The sequence below is a fragment of the Xyrauchen texanus genome, chromosome 18 (genome assembly GCF_025860055.1).
Source record: "Xyrauchen texanus isolate HMW12.3.18 chromosome 18, RBS_HiC_50CHRs, whole genome shotgun sequence".
Classification (NCBI taxonomy): domain Eukaryota; kingdom Metazoa; phylum Chordata; class Actinopteri; order Cypriniformes; family Catostomidae; genus Xyrauchen; species Xyrauchen texanus.
Window position 1 is genome coordinate 11,370,550 of NC_068293.1, and position 21,660 is coordinate 11,392,209.

The 21,660-nt window shown below is 37.8% G+C and overlaps 2 protein-coding genes across 2 annotated transcripts in view; one reads left to right on the plus strand and one right to left on the minus strand.

Moving 5' to 3' along the window:
- Positions 1–931, minus strand: part of LOC127658568 (collagen alpha-2(IV) chain-like) — a 165,951-nt gene extending 165,020 nt beyond the window's left edge. Inside the window, exons 1-3 of the mRNA XM_052147928.1 lie at positions 772–931; positions 406–516; positions 272–323 (exon numbers count right to left, since the gene is read on the minus strand). Of these exons, the coding sequence (XP_052003888.1) occupies positions 272–323; positions 406–446 (93 nt within the window). The 5' untranslated portion in view covers positions 447–516; positions 772–931. The remainder of the gene's footprint in view (positions 1–271; positions 324–405; positions 517–771) is intronic.
- A 94-nt stretch (positions 932–1,025) lies between these two features.
- The window catches only part of LOC127658570 (collagen alpha-1(IV) chain-like), a 96,445-nt gene continuing 75,810 nt past the window's right edge, over positions 1,026–21,660 (plus strand). The window contains exon 1 of the mRNA XM_052147929.1: positions 1,026–1,235. Coding sequence (XP_052003889.1) covers positions 1,167–1,235 — 69 coding nt within the window. The 5' untranslated portion in view covers positions 1,026–1,166. The remainder of the gene's footprint in view (positions 1,236–21,660) is intronic.

Sequence of the window (21,660 nt, forward strand, 5' to 3'; positions counted from 1 at the left end):
ATTAGGAACAACTTGGCTTTCAAATCATGTTTTTAACTAAAGGAACATTATTATTGTTAACTGTCAAGAGTTAAAACATTTGGGAATCATACATGAGGAACTTGAAATTCAAACAAGTACACTCCCACTTGATTGAGGGGCTCAGTTGAACATTTTGGGTTGTTTTCATTGTTGCATCATTGATATCACAATCAGCACTTTGCTCATCATACCCAATTAATTTATGTCCACAAACTTTTTTGTCCATAAATTTAGTTTAAAGCAAACTTACTGCGTTAACATCTGTCGTAAGGATAAGGACCGATATGCACAATAGCAAACAACTGCAATGCGAGAAAAAAGTGAATTATTATGTATGTAAGGAAAACACGTGTTTACTGAAAACAGATGAACAACTGACTTTACCTCAATGTGTTCCAGTACTGTAGATGTTTCTCACCCTCCATGTGAGCTGACAAACAGATTAACTCTCTCCCTCTGTCTATGCCTGTGTCTTGTTAAAGCATGCTCATTGATCTGAAAGTTACAGGTGGACTTAAGTTAGTTCTCACTGTTTAAAATCATTGCACATTTACAGTATTAAATGTCCTGATATATTGACAGGTATCCAGTTGATATTCCAGTCACTTTCCAATGTGTCAAATAACAATAAATAATCGATTTGATTGTTTTCTGAACACTTTCAATGATAATACCTAACATTCTAGCAGAATATGTGTGATAATAAGTTATATATTGTCCGTTATTGAAGGTAAAGTGAAGGAAGTTTACCTCAGATCACTTCAGTTGCACGCGCTAAATCGTGATGCGTTCACGCTTTAGAAAAGTAGTTGTCCCACCTAAAATCCACTCCGCCGAAGCTGTTTTTGAAGGAAATTGGCGATCTTCAGATTTAAACTTCCTCTAACAATGCTGAAATGCGAATGATATGTTTTTTCTAAACAGGGTTGTGTTGGTGCGTATTGATGGGTGGTCGCGGTCATGTCAGGGGGTGTGGTGGGCTCTTCTACAAGACATTACTTTCAACAACGGGCACATAACGTTTAGAGCAAAGATGCAGACAAACGTATAGCTTAAGGCTCGAGTTGAATAGAAACAATTATTGCTTAAAACGAGCAGAATCATTCATCAGCTTGTCCTTTTGGACATTTTTCACAGGTGTGAAGATGCAGCTTTCGTGTGGCACTCTTTTTCTACTGACAGTCTCTTTGAGCATAGGAAAGAGCAAAGCTAAGGTAAGTTCAGTGAAAAATGCTAATGTTATAACGTTTTCTATTTGTAATGTCGACAGTTCTGACGTGAGGAATCCAGTTAGACGCGCGTGAGGCTTCTCGCGCGCTCAGAGAAGTGCGTACTTGCGCGCGAGTCTCTTCAGCTCAAGTTCCAGTTTTGTTTTCATGTGCTAATGTCCACTTCATACAAATTAATTGACTGTCGGATGACTTTATAAGTGCGTTTAACGACAAAACGCTGCAGAATTAGCAAATTAAAAATGCTTGTGCAATTATATGACTTGTATGCTATTGTTGATGCTGTAACTCAGGATTATATTGGCCTATATCGTAATTGGGAGAATAATGTGTAGTCATACAAACTATGGTATGTGAATTGTTTGGCCATTCTGTTGATCCGTGCATGCACTGATGTTGGTGACTTGATTTGTTTTATTAGCTGATGATTCAGCTACTTCGGTGTGACTTTATTTTCTGGTTTCTATAAATTTCGCCTATGATGACTTGATATCTTGATCTATTGTCATGCAGTGGATCTCTGCTGCAGATTTTCTTTATAGTTTCTAATTGCCACTCCTTTTTTGGTGTCTCTCTCTCTCTGTGTGTGTATGGTTAGCACTCAGTTTTTTATTATTTTATTTAACTTATTATTAACTTTGTGCTTCCTTTGTTAAAGGTATTTCACCACTCACCTGAAAAATCAGTGTAACAAATGTCTTCCAAGAAATGGGGGGCGGGGGGGATAAGGTGTTGTGTGGCCATGGGAAGGACAGCAGTGTGAAGTAGGGTCCTGTCATGATAACATAATCATATCTTGTGATACTATACCAGCTAAAGTATCATGATACCACATGACAGTGTGTTATTCTTAACACAGTTTGTCATAGAAAAGGTGGTTCTTAGAAATTCAACTTGTTGCTCAGGAAGTGGTGAAAATAACTTATGGATAACAGGGAGAAGGCTCAAATTGCTATAATTATTTGAACGTTGGTAACATAAAAATAAATATATTGTAACGTTGAAAAGACAGTTTTGAGCAGCAGTTTCGTTATTATTACCGCTTCAGACCCGGCCTCCTGGTAAACAGCAGCACGAATGCATATTACACACACACACACCGGTTTGATCACCTCAGGGACTCGATCTAATCATAAGTGTGAACTTTGCAAATTTCTCACCACCATGTATTTGTAATGGGAAAAAAAAATAATCGAGTGCAACATTCAGTTTTTCAGTGAAACGGTAAATTTGTAAATGTAAAAAAAAACATTTGATGTTAAATAAAGTGCCACTAACTTGTGTGTATTCTGCAGAGGCAGTGGAATGTGTCTGAAGGTGATTAATTAGGTTGCTGGTGTTTCCCCCTTTGGCTTGAAATCTCTGTAGACATTCATGGTAGATGGGTTTTCCCTGTCTCCAAAACCCCAAATAATTCTAAATCGCTCTAAGTGAATTGTGTTGTGTAAAAAGCTTCTCGCTCTCCAAAGTTTTACTTAAATACATATTATCCTTTAGGAGACACGACTGCCAAATGAACATGCATTAAAGCATGGGAAAACCACTCATTAAAAATAAACTATACCATACAAGGGGCACATTCTAAACAGGATTTTACACTCTTAAAGGGCACTGCGTGAAGGGGACACCACTCAAAAGACTATGGCTGTGTCTCATTTGGAAGGATGCGTCCTCCGAAGTCACATTTGTCGGACGCATACATCATCAAGACTGTCACGCTTAACTTATATTTTATTTGTATTTTTTATTGGGAATGCATAAAAAGGTTAACAATTGTATAAATGTAAGTGCATATGCATAAAAGGCAGTGACAATAGATAAAAAACAAAATAAATAAAAATTATACAAGCCTTGATGACGTATGCGGCCAACAAATGCGGAGGACGCCGCATTCCAAATGAGACACAGCCTATGTTTTTATTGTTATTGCATTAAATTAATGTTTTAGTGAAAAACAAATTCACTACCGCACATACAATATAGCGTATGGTACTACCATATTAACTGTACTACCGTATAAAAAATTCTGTATACTACCATAGCCACCGGTCTACCGTGCAACCCCTTGTGTGAAGCACATGCAGACAAATTATTCAGGAAGTGGTAGGTGCCTGGGTGATAAGACTTTGGAGGATGATTTATGGTGACAACTGTCTAATAGAAACACAAAGCTGTTGCATCTAGTCATTTTGTGGAATTTCTAAATGCGTTGGTGCAGATCTGCTAGCTAGATTAAAAAATTGCCATTGATACTGCAGATATTTGTTGGACCATACAGTAACTGTTTATGGTTACATATTTTATAGGACTGTTGAAAACTCCCTTAAGTGCCATATTTCCCTATCCAACTGTTAAACAGAGCATTTTACTTTTATCACCTCAGAACTACACTCACCTAAAGGATTATTAGGAACACCATACTAATACTGTGTTTGACCCCCTTTCGCCTTCAGAACTGCCTTAATTCTAAGTGGCATTGATTCAACAAGGTGCTGAAAGCATTCTTTAGAAATGTTGGCCCATATTGATAGGATAGCATCTTGCAGTTGATGGAGATTTGTGGGATGCACATCCAGGGCACGAAGCTCCCGTTCCACCACATCCCAAAGATGCTCTATTGGGTTGAGATCTGGTGACTGTGGGGGCCATTTTAGTACAGTGAACTCATTGTCATGTTCAAGAAACCAATTTAAAATGATTCGAGCTTTGTGACATGGTGCATTATCCTGCTGGAAGTAGCCATCAGAGGATGGGTACATGGTGGCCATAAAGGGATGGACATGGTCAGAAACAATGGTCAGGTAGGCCATGGCATTTAAACGATGCCCAATTGGCACTAAGGGGCCTAAAGTGTGCCAAGAAAACATCCCCCACACCATTACACCACCACCACCAGCCTGCACAGTGGTAACAAGGCATGATGGATCCATGTTCTCATTCTGTTTACGCCAAATTCTGACTCTACCATCTGAATGTCTCAACTGAAATCGAGACTCATCAGACCAGGCAACATATTTCCAGTCTTCAACTGTCCAATTTTGGTGAGCTCTTGCAAATTGTAGCCTCCTATTTGTAGTGGAGATGAGTGGTACCCGGTGGGGTCTTCTGCTGTTGTAGCCCATCCGCCTCAAGGTTTTGCGTGTTGTGGCTTCACAAATGCTTTGCTGCATACCTCGGTTGTAACGAGTGGTTATTTCAGGCAAAGTTGCTCTTCTATCAGCTTGAATCAGTCGGCCCATTCTCCTCTGACCTCTAGCATCAACAAGGCATTTTCAGCCCACAGGACTGCCGCGATACTGGATGTATTTCCCTTTTCACACCATTCTTTGTAAACCCTAGAAATGGTTGTGCGTGAAAATCCCAGTAACTGAGCAGATTGTGAAATACTCAGACCGGCCCGTCTGGCACCAACAACCATGCCACGCTCAAAATTGCTTAAATCACCTTTCTTTCCCATTCTGACATACAGTTTGGAGTTCAGGAGATTGTCTTGACCAGGACCACACCCCTAAATGCATTGAAGCAACTGCCATGTGATTGGTTGATTAGATAATTACATTAATGAGAAATTGAACAGGTGTTCCTAATAATCCTTTAGGTGAGTGTATATGGAAATGTTGAAGAATGGAATGAAATTAGCTGATGATCACATTGCTACACCACATCATCAGTTGTAATTAAACTGAGGTCACATTATGTATTAATATAAAAAGTGAAACTGTGCAGTTGTTAACTTACAGGACTAGTTCTACCTGATCTGACCCTTCAAAAATACTTTTGTCGGTTTAACCCAATGTAATGACTCAGTCATAAAATATTTCTGACCTGAATAAACCAGTAATTACCAGATGTTACCAATTTTTTTAAAGGCTACCTGTCAAAACATCTTTATAGCTATTATAAATAATATAGATCATGTATAAGCTATTTTAAGCCATTTTATGCTACATTTGTCAAATAATATAGTTCAGTTATGACAGCTCTCAGAATAGATTTAAGGTGTTATAATGTAAGTTGCGCAAGCAAGCAAAAATACTTGCTGCTAGAGGTTGATTAGTATGTAGTTGCTTTTTGGAATTATCGGCAAAAATCAATGCATATGGTTGCCAACAGTTTATTACTGTTATTTATAATAATTTTGTTTTATAAGTATTTCTCCTTTTCTGGTGCTGGAGGGTTCAACAGTTAAAACTCATTGGTTCTACATTACAACTGCGGCCTTTAGAGGTGAAATAACTACAATCTATGATCCTGCATGTTTTTTTTATACCACGTGACCATGCTATGCGCATATCTGGACACTTAAGAAGCTTACTGAAAAGATAGACAGAGAAAATCCAAGTTATGTATACAGTACATGTTATCGTTACATTTAATTATAGTTCAGTAAATCAATCATTTAATACAACCAAAATGTAATAGTAGATGGTTTGACAATAAATCTGTTTATAGAATTGCTGCAATGGAGAACTGCTGTTTCCCAACAAGTTGGAGATTAAACATTAGCTGTTTGAACTAGGGTTGTGCGATGATATCATCGTCCATCGTGATGGCTGACCAACATCACGATGTAGAGCCACCATCGTGATGCCACGCCCCCTTTTGCGAGTCTTGCTAGTGTGACTCACTAATCCTAGTCTCTTCTATAGTTAACCTAAAAACTTTGCAGGGATTGCTCTGTAAATTAAATTGAGAATATAACTAATGCATATATGCTATTTTAAATACTGTATTATATGCCAGAGACGTGACGTGTTAGTCTGTGAAAATACCGTGTCAGGCAGGCTACACAAATATTGATCTTGACATTGTTAGCTTCTTGTCTTTTTTTTACATGTCTTACACTGTACATTTAGATTAAAATATTTTATGTTGTAGGATTAAAGAAAATAGCCTTTATTAATTAACTATTAGTAGTTGTAGTGTCTCAGAAAATCTTGCTCATCATCACATAGCTCTTGTATACACTGAAGCGGCAGTTTAAGATAAACCCAGACCAGCGAACTTCAAATAACTTTTGTCTGGTTAATACTTTTAAAGAAAAATTTCCTTGGCCATAAATCCATAATGTCAAATCAAATGAAAGAAACAAGGTGAATATGAATAACACACATTTATTAAAACATAGAAGAACAACAAATAAAACAAGAAAACGGGACTCAGACCGAAACTCGGCATTAACATTTCACTTATAATTAGCAGCACAATTAACTTCAGCACAGGCTACAAAATAAATTATGTTATTGAAATATTGTAAAGTGGTCATATGAACTACACAAATGAACGTTTAAAAAATAATATGCAAAATCGAATAGCTCCGCAACGGATGGCGAAAAATGCGTAAAGAAGTCTAATATCTTTCACCATAGACCATGTTTAAATTTCGATGTTTCTGGCCAGAAATACCAACATATTCACTTTATCTGGTTTTAATAAGCTGTGGATTGGAGTAACTACACTACCCGCTGTGCTGAAGACCCGCTCTGATGGAGTACTGGTAGCACATATGCACAGATATTTCCGTGCTAATCTTGCCATGAACGGAAACCATTTCTGCCTTGACCTTTTGCTCATCAGTGAGTAAAATAACGAAATTATAGTTTTTAAGTGGAAAATAGTATTTATGTAAAGAGATATATTAAAATAAAAAGTGCACAACTCTTCTTAAGTGAAAGCAAAAAAAAAGCTTCACGTGTCGTGCAACTACTGATAAAGCGCCGACGAGTCATTAGTTGGGTTAGTAAAATAACGAAATTATAATTTTTCATATAATTTTTGAAAATTATATGAAATTATATAATCCCCCACTCCACCGACGATATCATCGTCCATCGCGATGTTTTACTGCCAATTTAGGGGACATCGCCCAACCCTAGTTTGAACATTACTAAGTGAAGTATGGAAACTGCTCACCTTTCAACACAATTCACTGTTTTGGATAGAAATGTCAACGATTCATGCAGATCCGATTATTTATTTTAAGAAGTTGAGGGGGGTGGTTGGGGGTCATATTTGTGACATGTTACATACACTCCGAAGAGGTTTTGTAAAGAAGGTACACGTTAATCATAGTTTGTGTTTATGTTCATGTTGATTTTGACTAATGGTGTCCATAGAGAAAATAAATTTATTTCATTTTGGATTCTTGTTGCCTCTGTGTCTGTGCCTATTATGTTAACTTCCTGAGATCCGAGCGTGACTGCATTAGTAATGTCTCTTATAACATGTTATAACTTCTCATAAATAATTGTAACCACAATTATAATACATTGTAATACTTACATATTTATAGTTATACCTTAGAGCAGGGGTTGGCCATTCTATGGCACACGTGCCAACATTGGCACGTGGAGGGGTAATCACTGGCACGCCAGCAAGGGTGAGAGAGTAGACTATTTTATTTATAAGCAATTCTGCACATGCATTCCAGTCTACATCTTGATGTAATCCTTCCTCAAGATCACTCAGCATGTTTTCATGAGCTGAATGGCAGGCTAAACAAAAAGTTAAAATGTGACGAGACCATTCGTGCATCACGAGCAGGCAGTGCTTCACTTTCGGTTATTCACGTGAGTAAACGCACCCGCTTTGCTTCAGACAAATAAGGAAAACATCAATATTAATCACTGAGATTTCCAACCCAGCATACGGTACACCCTACATTCAAAATTACATTAAAAGATTAAAAGAGAATACACAAACCACTGACCAGGAAACTCCACTTCAAAAAGGTTGCCTTCCCCTGCCTTAGAGTATAATGCATTATAACACCAGCAACATCCAATTATATCTGCAGAAGTTATAATGTATTACATATATATATATATATATATATATATATATATATATATATATATATATATATATATATTAGGTTTGCTTTAAGTAAAGTGACAAAAGCAATGTCTTCTTATAAACATCCACAAGATTTTTTGTGGTTTTAAGACATTACAACTCATGTTAGAAATTATATACATTATGCATACGCAAAATACAAAATAACACACACTGTACATTTTTAGATATTATGAAAAACACTTTTAAAGCTACGCAAGGTTGAAATATATCAGACACACTCTCGAAAAAAAAAATGGATGTTGATCACACATATAGGCAATCTTCTATACACCCAAAATTTAAAATAATATCAAACTAATTCTGTACTGGACTCTATTCAATAAACTTTAATGTTTGTGAATCTTATTTGGAGACTTATTTTATAAATAACTTCCATTGTATGAGTTTGATTGTAATGTATTGTATTTTACAAGTTTATGTTATGGCTGTTCATAAGAACATATTGCTTTTGTAACTTTGCTTAAAGCAGGCCAAGACCACTTATTTTCATGTAATAAAGCCTTTTGACTGTTTACACTATTCACATGCTTTTGCATGAAAACACTTATACGATTAACTTTATTAGCTTCTGCTGCATTAAATTGGATGTTGCTTGTGTTATAATGCATTATACTCTATGGTATAACTATGAATAGGTGAAGTATTATAGTGTATTATAACTGTAGTTATAATTATTTATGAGAAATTATAACTTATCATGATGTGTATTATAATCAAATCAAATCACTTTATTGATTTGATTTGATCATAATACACCTTTGTGAAGCTTTCCACTAAGGAAGACACGGGAAACAGTGTCGGCTTCAAAGGTAAGTCTCTTTCATTTTTACAGACAAAGTCAGTAAACTGTGTTTCTCTTCTTTCGCCTTCGTGTCAGGTTTCTCTCTCTCGAGGCTCTCTTGCAGCTGCTCTTTATGCCGCTCTCCTCATGCTACTGCAATTAGACACAGGTGTTAGACATAATTTAGCTCAGGTGTGAGTGCCCTTACTGCTTTTCTCTCCCGGACGGGCGCTTGACCACGCCCCCGCTGCCACAACCTTATGATAAGTTATAATTTGGGTTATTAACATCCTAATGTTATGATACATTCAAATAAACCCGCTACAACGCAATTAATATATATATATATATATATATATATATATATATATATATATATATATATATATATATATATATTTGAATTGAATACATTTTTTGTGTGTTTAATTTTGGAGGGAAGGGACTGTTCCCATAAGGTATAATACATTTACAGTATTTACTGTATATATTTTTCTCGAGTGTCTATTGTCATAATTATTAACATCCTAATGTTATGATACATTCACACTATGTGTGTGTGTGTGTGTGTATATATATATATACACACACACACATACATAGAATTTTATATATATATATATATATTCTATGTTATGGGAGCAGCCAATTTCCCTCCAAAATTAAACACAAAAATGTATTAATGCAGTGTTTCTGCTACTCTCCAGAAAAAAAATGCTATTATATGCAAGTCATTTTAGTGTCAACATAATAAGCAATGTACATTATGCATCAATATTTACCAATAATTGCTGCAGTAATAGCTGCTGCTCTCTGCCCCGCTTAAAATCATTGGCAACGCAATTTGTTTGGAACTATTGAGAGCTACACGAATTACGTGACCGCGTGGTGGCGAGATCACTGTCGCAACCGTCTATGTTCGCAACTCTCATATTTAACGGGTCTGGGGTGCGTTTCCCGTACAACGACGTAACTTGCTGCTCCACTACCATAGTACGATGCACTGTTGAAGAAATCATCTTGCTAGTCACGACTGTTTCCCGAAACCGTGTTGTTGCAAATTGGTTGTTCAACCACGTTGGTTAATGATGTCACACATGTGGTGGAGTAAAAACTACTTTTAATTAATCTGTTTGCGATCGAATTATTGCTAGATGTTTTGCTATAAATTACGGACATGTCATCTGAGGACTATCTCATATTTTTCTCAGTTATTTATTTCCAGATTCAATCAAAGGCTCGTTCTTACACACTAGAGCACGTTCACACATGCGCACTCTTCAAAAACGGTGCTTTAAATCTATTGACAAACTAAAAGACATAAAGGACATTTGTATGTCTTCTAAATAAATGATACTGATTGTACTGAATGTCATCTTGCTTATTTGGCTCAAGATAATAATTTATTAAGCCCACATGTTTTAATAACAAGAATCTGCTTCTAACCACAGGTCGAGAGCTGTCGTTCCAACCACACAACTCTGCGATGCTGTTTGCGAATGTTCGTTGGAACGATGGTTTCGGGAAACACCGACTCGTTGAACTATGATGATAACGACGGAACTTGCGACCATAGTTTGCTAACGATGCTTTTGGGAAATGCACCCCTGGTTCACGCTTAGTAGATGCCGCCAAGGCAAGTTCAAAACAAAGCCTGCGCGCGCTGTACTGTGATTGGTGACTCGTATGACCAGTTACGTTTTTATCCACTCATAAATAAAAAGGAACGACTGATTTTGAAAATGTAGTAGAGTAAAAAGTAAGATATTTGACTTTGAAATGTAGTGGAGTTAAAGTAAAAGTCTCCCCAAATTTAAATTCTTCTGTAAAGTACAGATACGCAAAAAAACTACTTAAGTACAGTAACGAGTTACATTTACTTCGTTACTGTCCACCACTGGTACTGATTACCATTGTCCCATGTCTGCCAAACATGTTGAGTAGTCCAAACATCATCTGCAGCCTGAAAATGAACTTTTGACTGGAAATGTGGAGTGAATGCACTTGGATGCATAAGAAAGTTGTAGGATGCTCCCTCACTCCCTATTTAGTGACTGACTTAACCTCCAATGTCTGCACTGGTCTCAGAACAGTTTGAAATGCACATTACTTTCATCCTAACTCTGTAGAAAGCCTCTGAAAGCTACATTTTCCAGATTTTGGATGCTTCTCAATGTGATAATGCGCAGGGAATAGGATTTTTATGGGGAAAATTGTCGTAAAGTCATGGTCTGCTGCCATTGATGTTTAACAGCATGCCGTTTCGCAATAAATCGCACACATTTCTAAATTGGCATATCGGATGAAACTAAAGACTCTAGTATTTTGACTCAAACATGTTTCTTGAGACAAGCTGCATCTAGCATGTAGGATATGCTGCTGCGGTACAATTAGACATACCGGCAATTCCTGTGAAGCAGATCTAGAACAGTGAAGCTGGGGAGGAGGAGGGTTTCATAAAGGAAACTCTTGAAGCACTGTGCAGTGAATCTGGCTTACCTGCAATAACAGTGGCAATTTAGATGTACTACAGTGAGACAATACGGAAGTTGGTTGTCTTACAGATAATGTCAAAGGACTTATCATCTTGGGTCATAGAGGATGCAAGCCAATTACATGTTCAAAGGATCTACCAGCTTGTGCCATGAAGGGTTTCATGACTGAACTTATAAACGCAATTGTTTATTGTATGTTTCTGCTCAGGCACAGAAATAGAAAGTATGTTTGTAATCTCACAGCAGTGCAAAGTGCAACACCTATCTCTAAAAACCACAATCCCATCTCTCTGTTACCTTAGTCTCACTCTTTTAGGAAATTCCTGCTATTTGTGTCACACTTGTGTACACTTAAACAACAACAGCAACAATAATGAGAACAATAATATTTTTCTCTCTATTGTGTGTAACAAACACCAAAAGTTTTAACCATTTGTTGTTTTTGTTTGTTGTTTAAGGCAGAGTTCCCACGACCATGGAAAACCAGCAAGTATCAGGGAATTTTAAATATCTGCAGGTCAGGAAAAGTCATAGAAATTAACAAAATCTAAAATAGTAATGAAAAAATGTATAATGAATAGCTTCTTTCTAGTTAAAATATTTAATTTAATGATTTTCATGAGAAAATCATTTATAAAATGACTATAAAAGTCCTCGTTCAATAATCACAAACAACTGGAAAAATCATAGAACAATCATGTAAATTTATTGGTCAGAATTTGTAGGAACACTCACCTTCATACGTACCCACATACACACATGTAGTGCAAATCTATTACAAATCCGGTATATAAATAACAAAAATACAATATATTATGTATAGGGCAATGTATGTAATAGCAGTGGATATGTTGGATAATATAAATAGACTTAACTGTGTATTGCACATAATTATTGCTCAATGGGGCAATTTAACTCTTCGTGATATGACTAGCCTGAGGGAAAAAACTGTTCCTGTGCCTGACGGTTCTGGTGCTCAGAGCTCTGTAGCGTCGACCAGAAGGCAACAGTTCAAAAAGGTAGTGGGCAGGGTTAGTGGGGTCCAAAGCGATTTGACCAGCCTTTGTCCTCAATCTGAAAGTGTACAGTTCTTGAAGGGGGGGGGGGGCAACCAATAATCCTCTCAGCAGTCCGATCTGTCCTCTGTAATCTTCTGATATCTGATTTCGTAGCTGCACCAAACCAGACAGTTATTGAAGTGCAGAGGACAGACTCAATGGCTGCTGAGTAGAACTGAATCAGCTGCACCTGTGGCAGGTTGAACTTCCTCTGCTGGTGAAGGAAGTACAACCTCTGCTGGGCCTTTTTCACAATGGAGTCAATGTGTGTCTCCCACTTCAGGTCCTGTGAGATGGTAGTGCCCAGGAACCTGAATGACTCCACTGCTGCCACAGTGCTGTTTAGAATGGTGAGGGGGGTCAGTGTTGGGGTGGTCCTCCTAAAGTCCACAATCATCTCCACCGTTTTGAGCATGTTCAGCTGCAGGTTGTTTTGACTGCACCAGACAGCCAGTTGTTCAGCCTCCTTTCTATATGCAGACTCATCGTCATCTCGGATGAGGCCGATGACAGTGGTGTCGTCTGCAAACTTCAGGAGCTTGACAGAGGGATCCTTGGTGGTGCAGTCATTGGTGTAGAGGGAGAAGAGTAGTGGGGAGAACACACATCCCTGGGGGGCACCAGTGCTGATGGTACAGGTGGTGGAAGTGAATTTTCCCTGCCTCACAAGCTGCTGCCTGTCTGTCAGAAAGCTGGTAATCAACTGACAGATAGACATGGGAATAGGAAGTTGGTTTAACTTAGTCCGGAGAATAGCTGGGATGATTGTGTTGAAAGCCGAGCTGACATCCACAAAAAGGATCCTTGCGTATGTCCCTGGTCTGTCCAGATGTTGCAGGACATGATGCATCCCCATGTTGACTGTATCATCCACAGACCTGTTTGCTCGATAAGCAAATTAAAGGGGATCTAGAATGGGTCCAGTGATGTCCTTCAGGTGGGCCAACACCAGTCTCTCAAATGACTTCATGACCACAGATGTCACGGCAACAGGTCTGTAGCCATTAAGTCCTGTGATTTTTGGTTTCTTAGGGAAAGGGATAATAATTGAGCGTTTGAAGCGGCATGGGACTTCACACTGCTCCAGTGATCTATTGAAGATCTGTGTGAAGATGGGGGCAAGTTGGTTAGCACAGGAACGAAGGCACGCTGGTGAGATGCCATCTGGGCCTGAAGCCTTCCTTGACCCTTGCTTCCGAAAGACACGGCACACATCGTCTTCACAGATCTTGAGTGCAGGTTGTGTAGCAGGAAGGGGGAGGAGGGGGGTTGCAGGAGGTGTTAATGTTTGTGTGAAATGAAGGTCCGAGTGCATGTGGGGTGTGAAATTGGGCCTTTCAAATCTGCAGTAGAACACATTCAGGTCGTCAGCCAGTCGTTGGTCCACCACAGGGTTGGGGGGTAGGAGTCCTGTAATTAGTAAGTTGTTTCAGGCTACTACACACTGATGCAGGGTCGTTGTTACGAGACTTCATTACAGTCGTTAGCTGAAAACTTTTTTTCAGCTTCTCAGAGTAACTTCTTTTAGCCACTCTGATATCCTTATTCAGTGTGTTCCTGGCCTGATTGTACAAGTCTTTATCCCCACCCCTGTAAGCATTCTCTTTGGCATGACAAAGCTGTCTGAGTTTTCCTGTGAACCATGGTTTATCATTGTTGAATGATAAAAATGTCCTAGTGGGGATGCACATGCCCTCACAGAAACTGATGTATGATGTAACAGTATCTGTGAGCTCGTCCAGGTCTGTAGCTGCAGCATCAAAAACACTCCAATCAGTGCAATCAAAGCAGGCTTGAAGTTCCAGCTCTGCTTCATTAGTCCATTTCTTTACAGTCCTTACAACTGGCTTTGTTGATTTGAATTTCTGCCTGTAGGTTGGAATAAGATGAACTAGACAGTGATCAGAGAGTCCCAAAGCTGCACGTGGGACAGAGCGATATGCATCCTTTATTGTTGTGTAGCAGTGATCCAATATATTCTTGTCTCTGGTTGGGCATGTAACGTGCTGTCTGTATACAGTGTATACAGTGAATGCATTTTAAATTGCACTGGATAATTGTCTGCCAAATTCAATAATTTAATGGAAAGAACTGTTGTGTATCGCAAAAAACACCCTAAATCCAACATTTGTTGTATGTGTGGCACAACAAATCATGTTTTGTTTTCTCTCTTGGTAGTCTGAATATTCAAAGATGACAGATATTTTAGCCTCTCTATTTCTCTTTGCAGATGCAAAGAGTCAAGAATAATAATCCTAGCAAACAAAAAAAAAGTATACTGCCGATAGGGTCTGCTTTGTTTAATGGGTTAAAATGCAGCCTTTAAGGATTAATTATCGCACTTAGACATATTGATTTTAATTTGTGCCCTGAATGTTTGCACAATGACAGTCGTACTTCAGACGGTATCAGTCTTCAGTGGCAGAGCATTTTTATGAGCAGTACTATGATTCCAGTCTTATGGGGGTTCCCCACCCCTTGAGGTTTTCGGGGTGGAAGTGGATCGAAATATATTTCAAACCACACCCACCCCTTACCCCACTCACTATGGGACCAGATTCAGTATCGGAACATCCGTACCTATACTATATGTGCCTTTCAACAGTATTTCAGTGGAAGATAAATAACATATATTGCCGATTTATTTACTCAGTGTTATGAATGTGGGAAGTAGGAGAAGGCAGACGGGAAGTTCGGATCCAAACGCAGGTTTTTATTAACAACTTTAAACAAATGAACAAACACAGGAACAAAAGAAAAGTCCACGATGGGAAAAATCAAACTAAAGCACGAAACAACACTCAGGAGAATACAGGGAGGGAACATCCACGAAGGGCAAGGAAACCTCGAACGAACACGCATAAACATTCAGGGCAAACATAAACAAGCATCAGTAGAATCAGCGAACATGAAACGATAACGATTGACTACGGAGAGGGGAAACAACAGGGTTTAAATAGACAGACACGAAGATGACAAAATAACAAACAGGTGCGGACAATAACAGAGTGCAGGCAGTGATGAGGGCCGGGAAACATGGGAAGTGTAGTTTCTTACACGGACAGTGAAACACAGGGCGGACAACAAGGAAAACGTGACATGGAACGTGATAAGTGACATGTGAAACAGAAAACATGGGGCAGACAACAAGGGATCGTAACACTCAGCTGTCCTTCTGTGCTCTGAGTCCCTTGTTTATAACATTTTTTACATTAATGGAAGGCTGGTGTTCCAAATGAATTTCAGTTGAAAAACATTTTCTCTATTCCTGCTTTTCCACTGTCATTCTCAAAAGGCCAGCATGTTTTCACGTGTCTCCAGTTCAGCTCCGATCAGATTAGTGGGACTGTCCTTAGCACACTTCCTGAAGTTAATTCACTTCATTAGGGTAGCTGCACAGATTTGATTCTCCACTTGAATGCAGTGCAGAAACAGTAAAAGAAAATTAATGTGAACTTAGCAAACCCCAATTGAAGGTGGTGTAAGGTTGCCCCCTTGGCCCTGGAAAATTCCTGGACACCTAATCATTGACCGAAAAACATATTGCTGGCCATAATACAATAAATAAAACATTATTTATGATTTTTTTACTCATTGTTTAAGATGGAAATTATTGCATATATTGCAAATAATTAAATCAAACAATAACATCAATACGCTCATTTTAGACTCTCCGTTTTTGGAGGTTTCCTAAATTATAACTCTTCAGACATAGGTCATTGCTCCCCTGATAAGGACTTACTATTAAGTTACTGCCTTAATATTCTCGTTATGTACTTTATGAAGTTATTACTCCACGTTTTGTCTTATCACACTTTCTGACGGTGACAGAAAATCTCCAAACATAGTTTGTGCAGTGTGTAGCTCTTGAGCCTGCCCTGTCCATTGAGACTGCCCGTGAAAGTTTTATGTGGGTGGGTTGCAGGGTTTCCGTTGTCCGGTAATTACCGGACATTGGCCGGTAAAAAAAATTAAATGTCCGACAAAATTAAATCTCTCCGGTCAAATTGTCCGATTAAAATTGCCTAATAATCCCGTCCCCCTAACACAATCTGAATTTGAGAATAAGCCTAAAATGTATAAAGCAAAAATACACCGATCTCTTGCTATGTTATAAAGGAACAGGCTCTATCGTTTGAAAGTTATGAAACAACATCGCATGCTGCATTTCAAATAAAGCGCCGCCTAAAACGGCTGCAATATAGACCTAAACAACGAACGATTGAGTGAGACGTTTCAAATATGGCCAGGCCCAGGCAGACTAGCTTTAAAAGCTTTTTCAGAGGCCAGGCGATGGTGAATCAGGAACATCTCATTATAGATAGATCAGTGCTTCTAATCCGGCGCATTCGTGCAGTTTTTTTCTCTATCATCAAAACTGAATAGCCTATGTTCATCAGTGCATGGTTACAGTCTATATCAAGCAGGGACACGTTTGTGTGCATTTTATTTTGTGATTTCACCGGAATTAATAGAGAGTCTCCGCAACGGCGATAGATTGAAACGCGGCGTCCTAGTGAAAATTGCGCAACTTCGCGCAGCGCGTCGTCCATGCAACTAATAGCAGCGGACACGAGCGCTCAGCTTGATTTCAAAAACAACAGATTTTAGGCTAGATCTCTTATTTAATAAGGGACTAAATGAATGATCTGCTAGTTAACTGGAGATGTTTTATTTATTTGTATTAGGTACATCCGTTGCCTCAATGTTTCAAAAAGTGAATGTGTGTGAAACCACAGTAAAAAACAATTGCCGTTGATTGACGCCAATCGGACGTTCATGTTTTTTTTTAGGTCTATTTGAAAGTTAAGCTAATAATAATATGTTGCATTCTATACGGCCTGATTATGTCATTTTTTAAGTTACATAGACTGCCTCCAGTTTTCCTCAACTTGACTAATTAAGAGGCGATATATTTGACCGGCATATCATCAAAATGTCCGTAAAACGAAACCTCGTGACCGGCACCATTTTTTTCTAGCGGAAACTTTGGTGGGTTGTCTATCTAATAATTGAAAACCCCACATGCTGTTATGGGTGTGAGAGAAATTGAGTGGGGGGAAAAAGGATGGATGTGTTCCAGTCGTAGGGAAAACTTGATGGACTTCACTGGACTAAAACAATATTTTGCCTGCTACAGATCAGGCTGTTCCAGCATCTCCCAAGATAGTGTGGATGTAATGCCAGTGCAGAGGAAGCAACATTTGCAACTGTTTATCTTGCTGAATTCCTGTCCCTTTTCCCTTTTCTCCCTTGTTCATTTCTTGCATGCCACCGATACACTCATACAGTGTGAGATACCATTTCAAGGCTTAACAATTTAACATTTCATATACAATATGTTAGTCACTCTAGCATCTTTGTCACAAAAGTGTAGTATATTAGGCCTAAAACGTTATGGTGACAACTATGAATATAAAAATACATTTAAACCTTTCTTCTATTTTTTCCACATATTTTCACCTTAGGAAGTTTACTTTCTGTCAGCACACATACTATGCTAGGCTCGGGTTGTGGCTTTACCGAGACAATCATACAGTATATCAGTATATTGTGATACTTTTCCTCACAATATTGTATTGATACTTTAGATCCCTGTATATATATTTCTAGTAATCTATTTGTATATTCACATCATATCCAACATTTCAATAATGAAGAAATAAGGTGTCTAAATAAGCGCAAAATCTGAGACCGGCATTTCCCAGTGTGATCAGAGCTGCTTAGGAGACACTGAGGTCATGCAAAAAAAACTGGATGACTTTCTGTCTTCCATGGAACAAAAAAGGTGAATTTTTAAAAGGTTTTCATGGGGATTATTTGCCATAATGTACAGTAAGTGAATTGCGACTCCAGTCTGTCAAGCTCGAAAAAGACAAAAAACCCTACTAAAAAACACAGTAATAGTAATCAATATGCCTCAAGCACTGTACTCCAAGTGTTCTGCAGTATGACCACATTGTGCAATGATCAGATCGAAAGCTGTTGTTCACTGTCAAATCATATTAATAAAGCATTTACATCAAATAAGGTGGCTAAATCAATAGCATCAAACCTCACTGGTTCTAATTGCAGCTCATGACCAAACATGGGTTGGTGAAAGTAACTGGTGATTATGATATTTGTTTTTGATTATCTGAGTATAAAATAATCGTGGTAATGTGTTGTTTAAAGAAAAGTTAATTTAACTGATGATTTCCATAATTTTATTACAGTGAACTATAAAGTGAAATTTTATACTGTTTAACATGCTGTAATCTGACCACTTATACACAACTTGTAAAAATGCTGTTTAATGGGGTGTGTTTGTATTATTTTCTGGGTGGTCTGGGGAGACACTGTCCTCATGCCCTTAACATGTTTTTCTACTGCCCAAAGAACATAACATTGTGCATCATTGTGTCAAGATTTTACTTAAAGGATTATCTCAGTGGTGTATTTACTAATAAAACACTCTATCATACATGGAGAGGAAGGTACACATTTGATATGGCTTAATAGAAGTAGTGATGTAGTTCCATGGTGGCCCATGATTAGAACAAGTATAGCTCAGTTCTCCCAAAAAGTTTCTTCCAACAAATGGCCATTAAAAGACATCTTATTAGGATGGCTTAGTATCCTGTGAAGTGCATTTCGAAGAGCACTTTTGGCGATTGAAATGTAATCTGGGTTTATTTAGACTGGCCAGTCCACTAGTTTTTGTGATTGACTATATACTGAAAAAAAATAAAAAATAATTAAATACATAAATACACATAGTCCATGCTAGCAATAAATCAGCATTGAATCAGGGAAAAGATTTATTCTAAACATTTGTTTTATTACACAGTTTGGAAGGTTTTGTGATCTCTGATCCATTTTATGTAATCTTTGTGCCCACCAAATCAAATTTGGTACCAAATCCAGTCTACCTCACACTCTTACAGCTCTTAATTGTTCCATACTGGGACTCTGGGGATTGGCCATGGTTCACGAGAAGTCCCAGATCCCAGGCTTCCTCCAATGGAATGTGGGCTGGAGCCGGGGCAATACACATAGTGGATCATTTGGTCTCGTTCACTGGGACTCAGCCAAATATTCTGGCGTATTTTGCAAGGGACATCATATAAAATTAAAATAGGGAGATCCTGTGAGCTCACTTAACTGGTAGAGCATGGTTCTGGTGACACCAAGGTCATGGGTTTGATTCCCAAGGAACATAAAAAGTGACTAAATGTGTACATTGAATGCACTGTTTGTCGCTTTGGATAAAAGCGTTGCCAGAATACATAAATGTAAATATTCTTTATTAACACTTGGTCACTTCATGCATTTTTAATGATCGGATTGCTATCCAATTGCATAAACTCATTCCATTTACATTGGCCACATCAAAGTGGCTCCGCGAAACTGAAATAAATCTGATTTTGAATCCCCACGCTATATGCAAATAAAACAGAGATCACTTCCTTGATTATGCTAATGCCAGGTAGTGAATTTAAAGATGTGATTTATTATTTAATTCCAAGTGTCTTTGCCCCATGTGTGTGTTTCTGTGTTTGTGCACACACTGTACTTCCCCCCTCTGGAGAGGTAAGATGCGTCATGTGCATCAGCTGCGCTCATTGTCAGTGTTTAGTTTCAGTGTCTTCAATGATCTGTATCAAATTAATGTAGAAAAATTATAAACGTGCATCAGTTTCTTAATTTGTTATTATTTATTCTATGATGCGAGGTCTATGCAAATCATTAGTTCACATTATGTTTGTACCTATGCTGACGTAGTGCTGTTTGAGTGGAGTAAAGCGTACTGTGGCTTGAACAGCCAGATGCATTTACACTCGACCAAGTTTCGAATAGAATGCGTCTCAGTGATCGTATTTATATCCATCTCGAATCCTTCTTGTTGGTCATTTAAACCTGATCTTTTCATGATCGGACAGCAAACCAATTAGTAAAACTAGTACTGCCGATTTAACGCTAAGTTCGGATGCGATTAATTTTACAAAAATAACGCCGTTAAAAAATTAACGCAATTAATCGCACTTCCCCCAGACCATAATAAGGAAGAGTCCTGAGAAATGCAAGCTTGTAGTACCACCTGTTTACTCCAGAGGGCAGTAAGTTAAATTTCAGCTGTATGAGCAACACACAATTTATACAGTGAAGAAAACACTTCAGTAAGCAGAACAACACAAACATGCGTTAAGTTCTTGTGTTCAAAACACTTGAAGGAGTGCAAATGCGATCTAAGGGATCTCAAGATGTGTTTAAAGATTGAGTATTAAACTATATTTAACTTGACACAGTGATCTAAACATTTTATGTTTATGATGCAACGCACCCGAGACACTACACAAGCATGTTTGACGCAGGGTGTGGCTGGACTTCCAAAATTTGGAAGTTACCCATAAATATTTAATCATGAATAAAATCAAAGAAATTTCCTTTTAACTTACTTATATAAGTACTACCTCACTAATTATTTTCTTGTAGAGAGATTTAATTGTGATGTCGATATATTCTGTACATTTTGTGGTCTGCAGGCGGAAACATTTTTTCATTTATTTTGGAGTTGTCCCTACTCGATTTGTTTTTGTTCTGATTTCTGCAAGATTGTTAGAGATCATATCATTCCCAGCTTTCAACTTTGTTTGGAAAATGTTTTATTCAGTTTTTTTTTTTAGCTATGACATAAAGGAATTTTATAAGGAATATTATTTGATTAATGTTCTGCTTTTGTTGGCAACGTTTAGTATTCATAAATGTAAGTATGGTGGTTATAAACCATTAGTTTAAATTTTTATTTCAGAGGTTCAGCAATACCTAAGAACAATTTCCAATTTGAGTAACAAGAAAGCTGTAAAGTGTATTGAAATATGTAAACAATTTGATTTATTTTCCTTTTTGTTGTTGTTTGTTTTAATATACCTCTTGGCTCAAGATGTAAAAGTTTTGTAAGCATTAATAAAAAAAATAAAAAACAATGTCTGACCCAGGTGTAAATTCACGGGTCCTTAAACAAGCCCTCATAATAAATCTCCAAATGATTGACAAATTCACTTGTGAAATGGATTGCTGTGAACTGTATGGTAGTAAACAATACATTGTATTATAAAGCTGCTTTTGTATTGTCTTATCAATGATTGACTCTTCTGCTACAAGAATGTAATGCATTTTAATTATCTGAATATTTTTTATTTATATATATATATATATATATATATATATATATATAT